The sequence below is a fragment of the Sander lucioperca genome, chromosome 10 (genome assembly GCF_008315115.2).
Source record: "Sander lucioperca isolate FBNREF2018 chromosome 10, SLUC_FBN_1.2, whole genome shotgun sequence".
Taxonomy (NCBI): domain Eukaryota; kingdom Metazoa; phylum Chordata; class Actinopteri; order Perciformes; family Percidae; genus Sander; species Sander lucioperca.
Window position 1 is genome coordinate 23,326,414 of NC_050182.1, and position 16,077 is coordinate 23,342,490.

General features: G+C 45.5%; 1 protein-coding gene across 1 annotated transcript in view; it reads right to left on the reverse strand.

Annotated features, from left to right (window-relative positions):
- Window positions 1-5,250, reverse strand: part of tgfbr2b (transforming growth factor beta receptor 2b) — a 57,135-nt gene extending 51,885 nt beyond the window's left edge. Inside the window, exon 1 of the mRNA XM_031322834.2 lies at window positions 4,977-5,250. Within this exon, the coding sequence (XP_031178694.1) occupies window positions 4,977-5,061 (85 nt within the window). The 5' untranslated portion in view covers window positions 5,062-5,250. The remainder of the gene's footprint in view (window positions 1-4,976) is intronic.
- Between the last annotated feature and the right edge of the window lie 10,827 nt (window positions 5,251-16,077).

Genomic DNA, 16,077 nt, shown 5'->3' on the forward strand with positions numbered 1-16,077 from the left:
TGAAGACAAGTGTCTACTTTACAAAATGACAAAAAAGCACTTGAAGCAATTAAAGTTTTCTATCACTGTGGAAGCTGTGGATCGGACACTCTTCAAAATATCAATAAACCATACCCATGTATAACTCTAAACTGTTGCCGAGAGTTAGATGAGAAGATTGATACCAAACTTATGTCCGAGAGTGGAATCAATCTTCTCCTAAAACTCTGGGCAACTCTGAATTAGCAAATTTCCCAAAATGTCAAACTGTTCCTACGTATGTGCATCTTAACCTGAAATATTTAGGTTGGTGTAGGCCTACTGACATTTTGTCCTCCTTGCCTGTAACATGAAAATCATTATTCATCACATCCACTGTACTCTAACTCATCTGAACAATAGGAAATATATGTCCTGAAACGCAAAAGCCAATTCCAATGCAAACTTTGTTTTCTGGAGCTTACGTAAAGCAGAATTATGCTTATCAGCATTAAAACTCCCTGTCATTTAAAAGCAAACAGCTGAAATACACCCCCTGCTCCTCACATCCTCAGTGGTTTAGAAATCCACTGAGGATGTGAGCTCACAGTGGATGGGAGGAGAGACAGGAAACTGGACTGCAGTTTATCACCCATATACAGGAAAGACTTCCCCACACTGCTCAAATGTGCACAGCAGGCAGGCGTAGTATAGGTCAGTGTCACTCTTCACTATGAGTGATGGGCCTATACATGAGCACCAGCTGTTCAGAGATTTCTGTTTTTATGTTATATGTATGTGCTCTTCTGCCTGGTTGAAAGTGGCCAAGGCTCGCTACTAGGGATAATGTGATGTCAACCATGATTTAACGATATCTGAATCATGATCTGAATTGTGGGGTTATTTCGGGATGCGAGTACAGGGGGTCTCGTACTCTATAATTAACTCAAAAGAGCCCGCAAAGACATCAAAATCCAACTAATTATTTTCTATTTATCGACATTGTAAAACATGGTTAAATACTGAAAGTTTTCAACACCGAAATGTGAGTGACAGCAAAGCGGCTGCTGGCCTGATACTGTTTTACTGCTGCTCCTCTCCATATCTGAAAAACCTCATTGATGTCTTGTGGCATTATCCAGTCCCTCCACATTGTTAATTAATTTCCTATTCTGGCCTTTAACTTATCATTGCACTTACAATAATGAGCGTAGCTGTCCTCAATTTAGGTAATCAAATGTCGTCTCATTTCCTTTTTCCTGCATCCAATGTGTGTGTGTGTGTGTGTGTGTGTGTGTGTGTGTGTGTGTGTGTGTGTGTGTGTGTGTGTGTGTGTGTGTGTGTGAGAGAGCGTCAGTCGCAGGGGGAACTGAGCAGCAGCCCCGCCCGCCGCAGAGAGCCGACATGATTAAAATAGCACCAGCTTTCAGCGACTTTAGAGTGAAAACGTTACAGCGTACATTGATGTTAAAGTGTATACAGGTTGGCAGGATGGTCTGAAAAGTCTTTTGCTGTACGTTTTGTTGGTAAATGTGAGATGTTCGAGTCACACACGTCTCGTCTTCAAATCAGAAACAAGGAAATGAATTTGGCGACATGCGTGTGTTACGTCAACCCGTTCTCACTCCCGCTTGGTCACTGGCTCTCAGAGTCACATACTGATACAAAGTCTGGCACGTGGGACTGCTGGGATTGGTTGAAGTTGCGGGAAACTCCGGTTATTGGTCAAATTTGCGGAAACGTTGCAGTGATTGGTCAAAATTGTGAGTCGCATCAAATTCACGGTGATTGGTTGAATTTGCGTGAATTGTTGCGATCGCGACATCGCGAAATCCTGGAGGGACTGAGAGTACTCTTAAAGGGATACCAATACCAATAGAGTACTTAATCGATACCTATATAGCCCTATAAACACAAAGCTCTCTGTCACTGAGTGATGAAGTTACTGATGAAATGAATCGACACGCAGTCAGCTGCTGATGTCTTTGCCTCACTGTCACCATTAATCAGCTGATTCATCTCCTTCATACACAGTTGATGTTGCTGCCACTGATTTTTTTCATCAAAAGTAAAAGTGCCACTATGTTATTAAAAAACAAAACACATTAAGTGCAACATAACCCAAACACACAGTATACACACTGCTCTGATCATTCTATCTTCATGTTTCTCTGCAAGGAAAATACAGTTTGGTTTACTTGTTGCTAAAATTTCGGCAGATATTATAGCGTCAAGTAACGTTACTTTGATCACATGCTCAAACCTGCATCCTCCACAACTGCACACCTTTGGTTATAAACCCCTCAATGTTGTGAATCTGCATGGAGAGGCTGTTCAAACGCTGCGGGGAGAAGGAGTTGCTCAGTTGTACCTGACTTTCTCTTCCTTGTGCTGTCAGCGGACACACTGGCGTGATGTCTCTGTAAATGCGCCCTCATATTGGAAGTATTGCAGATAGCATTAGCCACACGTGTTGCACAGTGCTAGCACACAGTCCCTGTTGATTGTAGTTGATTTGCTTGGCCTGTGGTTTTGCTGCTTGTAGCTTTCTCCAGAACCATTGTACCCCAAAATGACTTACACAAGGACCCCAAAGCACTTAATATGCAATCCCATTGTATAGCCTACTCCTGACTTACTGTGTACTCCTACTTACTCCTACTACTTAGAGGGCAACATTGTACTATTATATTTACCTGACAGAGAACCTTGCAGATTCAGAATTTACTCACAACATATCCCAATTAAAATGTGGAGTAATCACAGACATTTGCCCCATGGACTCACTCGCTGGAGCAATGCAATAAAAATATGTCTGAATTAAGAATCCTTCCTCTTTTGGGTCTAGTCCTGTCACTGAAATGAGGGGGGACAACTGGCAAGAGGCTGCGCAGGGCTACATGACTGCTGCAGCAGGCGGCTCAGCTCTCTGCCTCTGCCCATGAAAGTTATCCTCCACCTCAACTCCCTCTTCATCCACCTCCCTTCAACCTGCCCACAATCCTCTCATTCCTCACTCCTTTATCTTCCTCCCTTGACTTTCTCTGGTTCCCTCTCCCCCTCCGCCACCTCCACCTCCAGCCATTCTTCTTTTTTTTGACCCGGGAGTCAGTGAAGCGAGTCGAGAGTGGAGAGCGCGAGGGGAAGTCGACTAATATGGTCAAAATCAAAGTGAGACACTTCAGTGAGGTTAAAGTGGGTGACCCTTCCCTCCTCTTCTCTTCTACACACTGAAGCCAAAATAAAGTCAGAGTGAACAAAGTCGGGCATGAACATGCGCCACACACTCAAACTATCTCCCACAGTAAGAATGGCTCTCTCAAACAGCTTCAATAACACACATACTGTAAGTCAATGAATCGCCCAAAAGACAATCTCTGTGTTTAAACTATTATATTTATACGGTTCCGCTTTCAAACAGCCTCCTGTTCCCCTTTCAGCCTAGATTTTTGATTGCCACCTTCACAACAGCTTGTGTCCGACCCTATCTTGGCTCAGCATGAGGGGTGGGGAATGTACAAGCACCCAGTGGCCTCTGCCCAGACACTAAGATTCCCTAGAAAGGAAGGAAAAAGGAACCTTCCTGTGACAGCCCACTGAGCGGATGGTTATCGACATCAATTGAAAGCAAACAAAGAAGGAAAAGATAAAAAACAACAGAGTCCGGCCTGGTGTTTGGATAACCAATGTCAGGCTACTCGGTGCTGGAAGAGTGGGGAGCAACTTCCTCCGGCTGAGCTGCTCTGGAGAAGGCAGAGGAACAGGGAGTGTGTGTTTTAATGTGTATGTTAGGCAGCATGGGGGCATGTGGGTGGAAGTTTGTGCATGTCTTCTTGTGCATATGCATGTGTGTTGGTGTGCATGTCTATTTGTGATACATACAATGCAACAGGGCCACACAGCCCTTCTGGTATGTGGGATTTCCAGGTTCAAAATAGGCCCCACCGTGGGAGGAGGGCAGGAACAAATAGCATAGAGAGGGGGAAGAAGAAGAGGGGAGAAGGGAAGGAGAATGGAGACAACACATGATGTGTGCATCCACAGCAAATAAAGGCAGAACTGTGCTTGTCATAGTCATGCTGTGTTCAATCCACCCACCTGTCAACAAGCGTGGGGACGTTCCTGTGGTTGACTGAAATGGGAGGTGTTTGGTATGACAGATGGAAAGTGGCCAAGTCTCTTAACTTGCCACTTGTAACACATGAGACTACAGTGTAAAGGAGGGAAAGTGAGAAAAGGAGACTTAAACACATTGCCCGGAAGAACCCTTTTTCACTATGATTACGCAGGAACTGAGGAACTAGCTAACATGGGACATTCAATACAAACTAACACTGTGCAGCGTAACATTATGCAAACCTGTTTTTTTAAATTCAAGTGGAAACCAAACATTTACAAAGATACCAAATATAAGGACAATTGTCTAAAATGGTGCACAAGACAAGTGCATTTGTCATGTGTGTAAGAAGTTCAGCAGAAGATACTGGAGATGCAGGACAATATATCTTTACAAGGAAATGATTTTGCACTTAATATAAACATTTGATATAATGTTTTTAGAAACAACTTTTAAAGATATTCAAATCGAGCTTTGCACTGAAAATGAAAAGATTGGTGAAAAGATTCTACCTAACAGAACCATGAAGTTGTCCAATCTGATCAGATGTTATGGAGGGAAGAGTCCTCTAGCTGGTGTTATGGATGAAAGGTTGTCTCTACGTGGAAAAGACATTTCTCGTGTGTACTCTGTGTGGAACAACACTTGTTAGCAGCAGGTATCTAGCGTGGGAGCGCGCCGTGAACACTGAAGCAGAGCTGAGCAGTGGATCGGCCGCTGGGTGAGTCACCTGTTGTCCTGGCTGTGTCTCGGCTCTGCGTCACGTTCCCCAGGCCCATTACAACTACAGAGTCCACGTTTGGTCCAAATACAGTGAGACTGAGAGTGAGAGAGGAGTGTAGTGGGCTCGTAGCGATGAACAAACACAGCCTTGTTAAAGTTTAGGAAATGCGCAACTCACCGAGAGTCCCGTTCTCCAGCAGCACAGTGAGGAACAAGAAAGATATAGCTCCCCGGACAGATAAAGGGCCGCGCTGTGCCTCCATGGTTCTGTGTCCTGCTGTCCAAAGACTCTCCTTAACGGGAAAGGTATAGAGGAAACCCGCCGAGGAACGAGGGGGACGAGTCCGCTGAGCAGTGCGCTCCACTCCGCTCAGCAGCTGGAGACTCACTGCTGAACCATCCGCACACACACTCTGACACGCACACACGCACACGCACACACACACGCACACACAGGAAACCGAAGAAGGGAAGACTCTCTCTCCTAATAAATGTGTGTGTGTGTGTGTGTGTGTGTGTGTGTGTGTGTGTGTGTGTGTGTGTGTGTGTGTGTGTGTCCAAGTTCTGTGTAGTTTTGGGTCCCACTAGAATATATTTTTATAGCCTGGGACTTCAAATAAACTGAGTTTGGCATTTGTTTGTTTGAGATAGTTTTGAGAACTTAAATAAATTAACTAACTGCTATAACTTACTATTAATTATGAATTCATTTTGCAGTTTCTTCTTAATGTGTGTCTTATGCACTCCTTTTTGATGAGTTACTTTTTGTAGGTTTGGGCATATTGGTTTGCAAAATCCAACAACAAATCCAAATGCTACCACTGGCACTGGATCTCCTAATGTGCAGAAATTGTTAAGTAATACAATAATGTGGAGTATACTATAAATGTCACTGGTGACTATGATTTATAATAATTGCTGATGGAGGGGAGTAGGCGGGGTTGCTGCATCATTATATCGCTGCTGTCAGAATCTGAAACCATGGAACAATTTATTTCCCAATTGGAGATCAGATTACACCGAGAGCATGGGTGTTACTGGACGCATTCACGTCTCAAAATAAGAGATTTTTAGTGCTCAGTGTTTTCCCAAGAGCTAGAATTATGAATATGATGTGTCAGTGTGTGTAGGCGTGGGTGTAGTTTCTTTATTAGTCATTCCAACTGTCAACACCAGCCCAATGGGCTCTATACAGGGCTGTGTATATACACTGTATATGTATGTATATCAGTGGTGTAGTCTACGTGATACGCAGGTATACGCAGTATACCTACTAAGAAAGCTCCAGGATTTCCATATACCAACTTAAAAATGTGCAATGATACGCAACAACATCGTTTTGTGACAGAACTTTCACTTCAGACAGCTTAGGTCCCTGATGTGAAAGCCCCCTTACTGCTATATATTGAATGCAGGAAATGAAGTCTTTGACGCACAAAATAACCCTGGGGGAGGACACCCAGACCCCACACTTTGATATATATTCATTATATCTCATGAAACGCTCCACAGTCTCCATCAGAATGTCCCTGCTGTGTGTGATGCTTTACATCCTAAACATCCAAAAGAATATTTATTTGGATTCATGTGGTATCAGTTTTGTGTCTTGGGCCCCAGGAGGCATATAAAAAGGTGCACCATGTCTGGAAGACTGGCTCTGGGACAAAATCATCCACGTATTCCCCTCGAGTTCATTCGCTCAAATGCTGCAAGCTAGTTCTTTTTTTATTCAAGATGAGTAATATTATAGAGAGCTGAACGTTTAGAAATAAAACAATGTCTGTGGTCTTTAGTGTGGATGTTGATATTTTGAACGATCAATTTAACCAACCAAAAATGGTAACTATAGCATATTCTTGGATCATTTCATCTTATTTTAACTGGGGTCCTAATGATCACGTTGTGCTCACATCGACAACGAAGGCCGATCAGACAGGTTTTAAACAAGCCACCAGTTAGTCAGATTAATGAAACCACTTTTTTTGGTGGTAAAACCTAAAGTGAGTGTTTGGCTAATATCCCTCAGTGTAATGGACACTCTCAAGGGACCACTACAGCCTGTAAACTGATGAAGGCAGCCAAAAGGCTTCTTTTCTGTAGTGTTCTTGCTAGTTGCAGCTACACCTGCTATGAATAAAAAGTGAAGGTTAAGAATAGCCTACATACGCTACTTTATAATGTCTTTATTACCATTTTAGTAAAAGACAAAAGTACTGGCACAAATAAAGTGAGTTGCCAATGATAACCTGGGAGTGGTTAAGGTCCACATATGCTCTAGATCAGACAGATTATACAGTAAGTAGTGCATTTTAACATACGTATCTGGTTCTTTCATGCTCTTTTACTTTCAGGCCAGACTGGAAATGTTTGGTACAGATGTCTGTGTGACGTTTTGTTTCTGACCACAATGATGATGCAGAGGAGGAGGTGTGTAAACACTTTTCTGAGGTACTGAGTAGAGAAGAAAAGGTCTGAGTGACAACTTCAGCAGTGTGCAGAGAGGTGTGCGTCTGCTGCACCAGTGTGTGGTGTGAAGTGTAATTGCATGTGTCTGATAAGTCCCTATTTATACCATTTATCACGCAGAATATACAGCACTCCCCCCCCCCCACACACACACACACACACACACACACACACACACACACACACACACTCACAATCACAGACACTCTGAAGTGAGTCAGATCTGCCCGCTTTCTTTCTCTGTCTCTCTGTCAACACAGTTGCATTCCTATTGGTTGTAATCACTTGTCACCATGACAATCTGCTCAACAAGCAGGGACTTCCTGCCCTCTGTTTTCAACCCACATTCTGTATGTTAGAAGCTAATGACAATACACAGTTGTCATAAAGTAGAGACACTGTGTGCTTCACTGTGGGCTCATAAGGCAACACGCAGTCACAGTAACTCTTAGTATTACTCTAACTTAGACTTACTCAACAGTTGACCTGTTGTGCACAGTGGTATACCGTGTGTGCGTGCGCTCCAGGAAGTCCTGCAGATTCCAGTACGGAATGTGGAGAACAGCTGTGGACATGACCAAAAAAATTTCCATAGAAACCTAACCTCATGAGGGTATCGCACACATGCACGCACGCACGCACACGCACACACACACACACACACACACACACAAGCTAAAGTATATAGTATCATATGCTATCTGTGCAAATATTTAAAAGCAAACATTGCATAGTCTGCAACTAACAATTGTCTTTGTTATCAATTAATCGATCGATTATTGATTTGAAGGAATTGGATTCATGTGGGAACAATATAAAAGAGTGCTTGCTGTAAGTATTCAACATACTAACATTTATTCAAAAAGCAAAACCTAATAGAAACATTGCGATGGACAGACTTGTGAGGGAAGACAAGAGCAACGCCAACCCCTCTGTCAAATGGACACATGACAAAGTCTGTGTTACTCCTGAGTTCACTGTCATCAAGCAGGAGATCCTCTAAAGGCTCTGATAATAATGTCAAATAAAAATGTCATCCATACACCAGTGACCTCATGAAAACATACAGCCAGATCATGCTCTATTATTTCAATTCATTTAATATTGACCCCACATATTAACATCTCTCTCTCTCTCTCTCTCTCTCTCTCTCTCTCTCTCTCTCTCTCTCTCTCTCTCTCTCTCTCTCCTTCACTCTTCCAGACAAGTCCAGACATGCCATATTGTCAGAGAGAGCAGTTTGTCTTCACCTTCTGAGCAGGGCAGGAAGCAGGAAGGTTTTAAAAAGAATTCCACCAACTGCTGAAAGAAAAAACAACACGCTCAGCTTGTTTTGTGTGTTGTGATGCTAACTGTAACAAACTACAGTACAACTCTGCCGCTCTGTTTCCACCAGCATTTCCTACAGCAGCTCTATTACCCATTCAAACACGCTCACACACACAGACACACATGATCCTGTCACACTTTCATCTACACATCTGCAGGTGATTAGTACGACACATGGGGTAACGAAAATGGGCGTGTCCGTTCTCTCACACACACACACACACACACACACACACACACACACACAGTCCCAGCACTAATTGAAAGCAGCCGGATGCAGCGTGTTGAAATGCAGGCGCTATGTGCCTGTCCACCTGTTGCCTTGTGGACTGAGGGACAGCTAATGTTGCAGCATGTGGCTTGAGGCTGAAATGTTCATTTAATGAGCAGAAGACAAGGCAAAGAGAAAGTTGTTGGTGACCTGGTGCTGTCAGAACAACTTGGAGATAATCGCTCTGAAGACACTGGACATGGTTGTGGACTTAAGGAAGGACGTTTCTGTATTTATTGTTTAGTTCCTATTAATGTTCAATATGTTGTTTGTTTATGTCTGCACCAACCACCAAGGCACATTCCTCGTAAGAGTTACTTACTTTGGCAATAAACGCTTTTCTGATTCTGATTTCTGATTCTGATTGGGAACGTGCCTATGTTCCCACAGCACTATGTTCCCACATTTCTAAGAATTTTTTTTTTCACTGAAAATTAGGCCCTATGTTACCACAGTACTATGTTCCCACAGCCCTATGTTACCACAGCACTATGTTACCACAGCCATATGTTCCCACAGCACAAGACCTAATTTTGAAAATGTCCTAGAAATGTGGGAACATAGGGCCTAATTTTAAGAAAAATCTTAGAAATGTGGGAACATAGGGCTGTGGGACCACTGGGCTGTGGGAATATAGGGCTGTGGGACCATTGGGCTGTGGGAACATAGGGCTGACCCCTTTCTGATTCACCTCATCGTCAATCTGCCACTTCCCTTATGGCTAACTATTAAAGCACATGTGTCAAACTCAAGGCCCGCGGGCCAAATCCGGCCCCTCACAAATTCTGATTCAGCCCGCATATCAATTTAGGTTCACAATCAATTTTGGCCCACCTAGTTGTGCGCCAAACCAAAAACATGGGAAACTGTTTTTCAACTTGCAATTACATGATACTCAAAGCAGAATTTGGCAAATTTGCCGACTTTGAGACTCAGAAATTCCCACAGAACCAGAGAGTTTGCATATTCCGGCTGTGAAAGAGCTTATTGTGAGTCAGCTGTGTGCTAGCCTACTTAGAAAATGTAATCATTGTTTTGCTTAATTTGCTAAATTCTAGGATGGATTTGGAACTTTTTTGCTCACTTTTTCAGGGCTTTATGTGGACCAAACTGTAAGTGAGAAGACTATATGAGACATGCAATAATTGAGTCAAAGAAATTTTACTTTTTCAATGAAATAAAAGCATGTCAATAAACTATACATGTCTGGCCCTTGATGTGATTCTCTTTTTCCAGTGTGGCCCTTAGCGAAATTGAGTTTGACACCGCTGTATTAAAGCATACATGGTAGTTTTATGTGAGCTAGCACAACAGTAGAAGCTCATTTCTTCCAACAATGGACTCTTATTACTTTCACTTGACATTTACCATCGCTGCTCGCTTTTCTGTATTTCTTCCTCCATATTTTGCTTCTCTGTCCATTGTTCACAGCGCTGTGTTGAGTCCAGAAAAGAGTCATTCTCCACAAGAATATAGAAGTCATTCATTTTACATTGGCCCCAATAGAAAGTCAAGACCCTTTCATCATATCCTTACTGGCATCAAAAGGGCAAAGGCTGATTATGCCCTCAGGATACAGGGACATTTATGACCCCCAGAGCATAAAGAGCATTATGGACTACAAAGGGAGGATGTTGAATGCCCTCGGGATCCATCTCTTCCTAATGCTCTGAATACCTTCGATGCTCGCTTTGAGTCCAACTCCTCCCACAGTACCAGGTGAGCTGCCCCTTAGTGTGTCTGCTGCAGATGTGAGGGTCAACTCCATCAGAGCAGCCAGCCCAGACAACATCCCGGGTGGGGTTCTGAGAGATTGTACTCAGGAGCTCACAGGGGTGTTGACGGACATTTTTAACATCTCACTCTCCCAAGCTGTGGGGCCTGTTTGTCTCAAGACGTCCACTGTCGTTCCGTTGCCCAAAAAATCAGTGGTGGGAAGCAGGAATGACCACCATTGGGTGGTCCTCACCCGGATAGTCATGAAATGCTTTGAACGGCTGGTTCTGGCCTAATTAAGGACACTATCAACATCAACGTGGACCCCCATTGTGCTGCTGAAAAAAACAGTCTAATAATACATAATCATCTTTTCCAACCATCCCTAATGGACAATGGCTTCAAAATTTGGTATGACAAGGGCATTCATAGTATTGAGGACTTGTATATTAATAATACTTTTGCTAGCTTTGAACAACTATCCAGAAAATTCGGTGTGACCAATAATCATTTTTTGCGATACTTGCAAATTAGAGATTTTACTCGTAAAAAGTTAGCTAATTTTCCTACTCTCCCCTCTCCTTCCTGTTTAGATTCCCTATTAAGGGTTAATATGCTGAATAAGAGCAGAATATCATTTATTTATTCCCATATCATGGATAGCTGCAACCTCTCTATTTCACATATTCGAGAACAGTGGGAAAATGACTTGGGGGCGCAGCTGTCTGATGAAGAATGGGATATGGCTCTTACTAGAGTCCACTCCTCTTCCATATGCTCCAGACATTCTTTAATACAATTTAAAGTGTTACACAGGTTGCACTTCTCAAAAGCCAAATTAGCAAGAATATTTCCGAATGTAGACCCATTATGTGATAGATGTAAACAGACGCCAGCTACTTCCTATCATATGTTCTGGTCTTGTCCGAAGCTTGTTCCTTTCTCCATCCATCCATCCATCTTCTTCCGCTTATCCGTTAATGGGTCGCGGGGGTAGCAGCTCCAGCAGGGGACCCCAAACTTCCCTTTCCCGAGCCACATTAACCAGCTCCGACTGGGGGATCCCGAGGCGTTCCCAGGCCAGGTTGGAGATATAATCCCTCCACCTAGTCCTGGGTCTTCCCCGAGGCCTCCTCCCAGCTGGACGTGCCTGGAAAACCTCCCTAGGGAGGCGCCCAGGGGGCATCCTTACCAGATGCCCGAACCACCTCAACTGGCTCCTTTCGACGCGAAGGAGCAGCGGCTCTACTCCGAGCTCCTCACGGATGACTGAGCTTCTCACCCTATCTCTAAGGGAGACGCCAGCCACCCTCCTGAGGAAACCCATTTCGGCCACTTGTACCCTGGATCTCGTTCTTTCGGTCATGACCCAGCCTTCATGACCATAGGTGAGGGTAGGAACGAAAACTGACTTGAGTGTAGATTGAGAGCTTTGCCTTCTGGCTCAGCTCTCTTTTCGTCACAACGGTGCGATAAATTGAGTGTAATACCGCACCCGCTGCGCCGATTCTCCGACCAATCTCCCGCTCCATCAAGACTCCAAGGTACTTGAACTCCTTCACTTGGGGTAAAGACTCATTCCCTACCTGGAGAAGGCACTCCATCGGTTTCCTGCTGAGAACCATGGCCTCAGATTTAGAGGTGCTGATCCTCATCCCAGCCGCTTCACACTCGGCTGCAAACCGATCCAGTGAGTGCTGAAGGTCACAGGCCGACGATGCCATCAGGACCACATCATCTGCAAAAAGCAGCGATGAGATCCCCAGCTCACCAAACTGCAACCCCTCTCCACCCCGACTACGCCTCGATATCCTGTCCATAAATACTACAAACAGGATTGGTGACAAAGCGCAGCCCTGGCGGAGGCCAACTCTCACCTGAAACGAGTCCGACTTACTGCCGAGAACCCGGACACAGCTCTCGCTTTGGTCGTACAGAGATTGGATGGCCCTGAGAAGGGACCCCCTCACCCCATACTCCCGCAGCACCTCCCACAGTGTCTCCCGGGGGACCCGGTCATACGCCTTCTCCAGATCCACAAAGCACATGTAGACCGGTTGGGCATACTCCCAGGCTCCCTCCAGGATCCATGCGAGAGTAAAGATCTGGTCCGTTGTTCCACGACCAGGACGGAATCCGCATTGTTCCTCTTCAACCTGAGGTTCGACTATCGACCGAACCCTCCTTTCCAGCACCTTGGAGTAGACTTTACCGGGGAGGCTGAGAAGTGTGATACCCCTGTAATTGGCACACACCCTCTGGTCCCCCTTTTTGAAAAGGGGAACCACCACCCCGGTCTGCCACTCCTTAGGCACCGTCCCCGACTTCCACGCAATGTTGAAGAGGCGTGTCAACCAAGACAACCCCTCCACACCCAGAGCTTTAAGCATTTCTGGACGGATCTCATCAATCCCTGGGGCTTTGCCACTGTGGAGTTGTTTAACTACCTCAGCAACTTCCACCAGGGAAATTGACGACAATCCCCCATCATCCTCCAGCTCTGCCTCTACCATAGAGGGCGTATTAGTCGGATTTAGGAGTTCCTCAAAGTGCTCCTTCCACCGCCCTATTACCTCCTCAGTTGAGGTCAGCAGCGTCCCATCCTTACTGTACACAGCTTGGATGGTTCCCCGCTTCCCCCTCCTGAGGTGGCGAACGGTTTTCCAGAAGCACCTTGGTGCCGACCGAAAGTCCTTCTCCATGTCTTCTCCGAACTTCTCCCACACCCGCTGCTTTGCCTCTTTCACGGCAGAGGCTGCAGCCCTTCGGGCCCTTCGGTACCTTGCAACTGCCTCCGGAGTCCCCTGGGATAACATATCCCAGAAAGACTCCTTCTTCAGTCGGACGGCTTCCCTGACCACCGGTGTCCACCACGGTGTTCGTGGGTTGCCGCCCCTTGAGGCACCTAAGACCCTAAGACCACAGCTCCCCGCCGCAGCTTCAGCAATGGAAACTTTGAACATTGTCCACTCGGGTTCAATGCCCCCAGCCTCCACAGGGATGCACGAAAAGCTCCGCCGGAGGTGTGAGTTGAAAGTCTGTCGGACAGGGGCCTCCTCCAGACGTTCCCAGTTCACCCACACTACCCGTTTGGGTTTACCAGGTCTGTCCAGAGTCTTCCCCCACCCTCTGACCCAACTCACCACCAGATGGTGATCAGTTGACAGCTCTGCCCCTCTCTTCACCCGAGTGTCCAAAACATACGGCCTCAGATCAGATGAAACGATTATAAAATCGATCATTGACCTTTGGCCTAGGGTGCTCTGGTACCAAGTGCACTTATGAGCATCCCTATGTTCGAACATGGTGTTCGTTATAGACAATCCATGACTAGCACAGAAGTCCAACAACAAACAACCACTCTGGTTTAGATCAGGGAGGCCGTTCCTCCCAATCACGCCTCTCCATGTGTCTCCATCATTGCCCACGTGCGCGTTGAAGTCCCCCAGCAGCAGCATACAGGACTCCATTCAAGGTCTCCAAGAAGGCCGAATACTCCGAGCTCTTGTTTGGTGCATACGCACAAACAACAGTCAGAGTTTTCCCCCCCACAACCCGCAGGCGTAGGGAGGCGACCCTCTCGTCCACCGGGGTAAACTCCAACGTAGCGGCGCTCAGCCGGGGGCTTGTGAGTATCCCCACACCCGCCCGGCGTCTCACACCCTGGGCAACTCCGGAGAAGAAAAGAGTCCAACCCCTATCCAGGAGTATGGTTCCAGAACCGAGACTGTGCGTAGAGGTAAGCCCCACCAGATCCAACTGGTAGCGCTCCACCTCCCGCACAAGTTCCGGTTCCTTCCCCCACAGAGAGGTGACGTTCCACGTCCCCAGAGCCAGCGTCTGCTGCCCGGGTCTGGTCCGTCGAGGCCCCTGACCTTCACTGCCACCCATGTGGCAGCGCACCCGACCCCAGCGGTTCCTCCCACAGGTGGTGGGCCCATGGGTTTTGTTCCTTTCTGGTCATCCTTTTTTTGAAGTCATCTCTAATGCTTATGCTTATAACATCTCACCTTCTCCCTTGGTTGCTGTTTTTGGTTGGTTTTCTGATACAATGGGATCTGTCCCACCTGTTCATCTACAGAGGGTCGTTGCCTTTTCCTCCTTATTAGCTAGATGCTTGATTTTATTTAAATGGAAGGCTGCTACTCCTCCATCACACCACCACTGGATTAGGGACATTATGCAGAATGTTAAGCTGGAAAAAATCAGCTGTACCCTCAACGGTTCCATTAACAGATTCTACAAAACCTGGGACCCTCTGATAACTTATGTGAACAATTTACCTGGTCTGGAACTGGAACTATAAATGTTTACACCTGCCCTTGGTCAGTCCTGTAATAAGGAATGGTTAGTTTTTTTTTTGTCCGTCGGTTGTCTGTGACAAGTCTGTCAGGTTGATTTGGGGTTTGGTCTGTCTTTGTCTTTCTCTTGTTGGGATTGTTTTTCTATGGTTATTTGTAAAATAGAGAATACGATTGTTTTATGTGATAATTGGAAAAGTACAAATAAAGTGTTTAAAAAAAAAAAAAAAGAAAAAAACAGTCTGTGTCTGACGCAGTGTCAAGAGTCGTCCACTCTGCTCTCACACACCTGGAAAGCAGGGGTTCTTATGTCAGACAGACAATACATGCACATCTACCCATTGTGTTTTTTGCTCTGAAATATAACACAGTATTGGTAATAAATATGCTTAAATCATCCACCCCCCCACCTCACCAAATGAATGATTTTCTCTGATTTAGAGACCCGCATGGACATTTCACTAAGTCTAAGTTGATTGGCCAAGTCACAGTATGATCACAATTGCCTAATCTGACAAAGTGACCATTCTGAAAGACATAAAAGTTGTATAGTCCGATCCTCTACCTCAGAAGCTGCATCTGTACACTTAAATTATCTGACGAAACGCATCCATCCAGACACAGGCAGGAAAAAGGTTTCCTAGTGAGAATGCTATATATGGAGCTGACAGTGTAACTGTCAAACGGTCAGAATGATGAATCGTCTGGGAGCAACAGAGAGGAAGTGGAAATGTGGAGTGTATCAGGGTCAGCGCTATCACAGAGACCACCCTGTCCTTGCTACACAACACCATTGTTCTTGTGTAGTGTTAGCATGAGATCCTGAACCGTTTCCATACGTGTGTCGGTGTGTGTGTCTGCGTATACACTAAGGCATGGATACCCGACCCGAGCCCGACGGGTGGTAACAAGTCTCCCCTGGTTTTCTGATCACGGTCGGAATCGAAGCAAGCAGGAAAGGTTAACACATTGAACATTTTAAATTAAACAGCTTATTAACGTGAGCTTGTTCCCCCGTGTGCGCTGATGTGCTCATCTGTTGACATTTCCGAATGCCTTCCAGTTGCTTAATAAAAGCGGACTTTCCACACAAACAAACGTACATGTGTCATTAGTATGAGAAAAAAAACAACGAGATTTTCGGGCTCGGGTCGGGCTCGGACATAAATATCATAATGCCTGACGGGCTCGGGCCG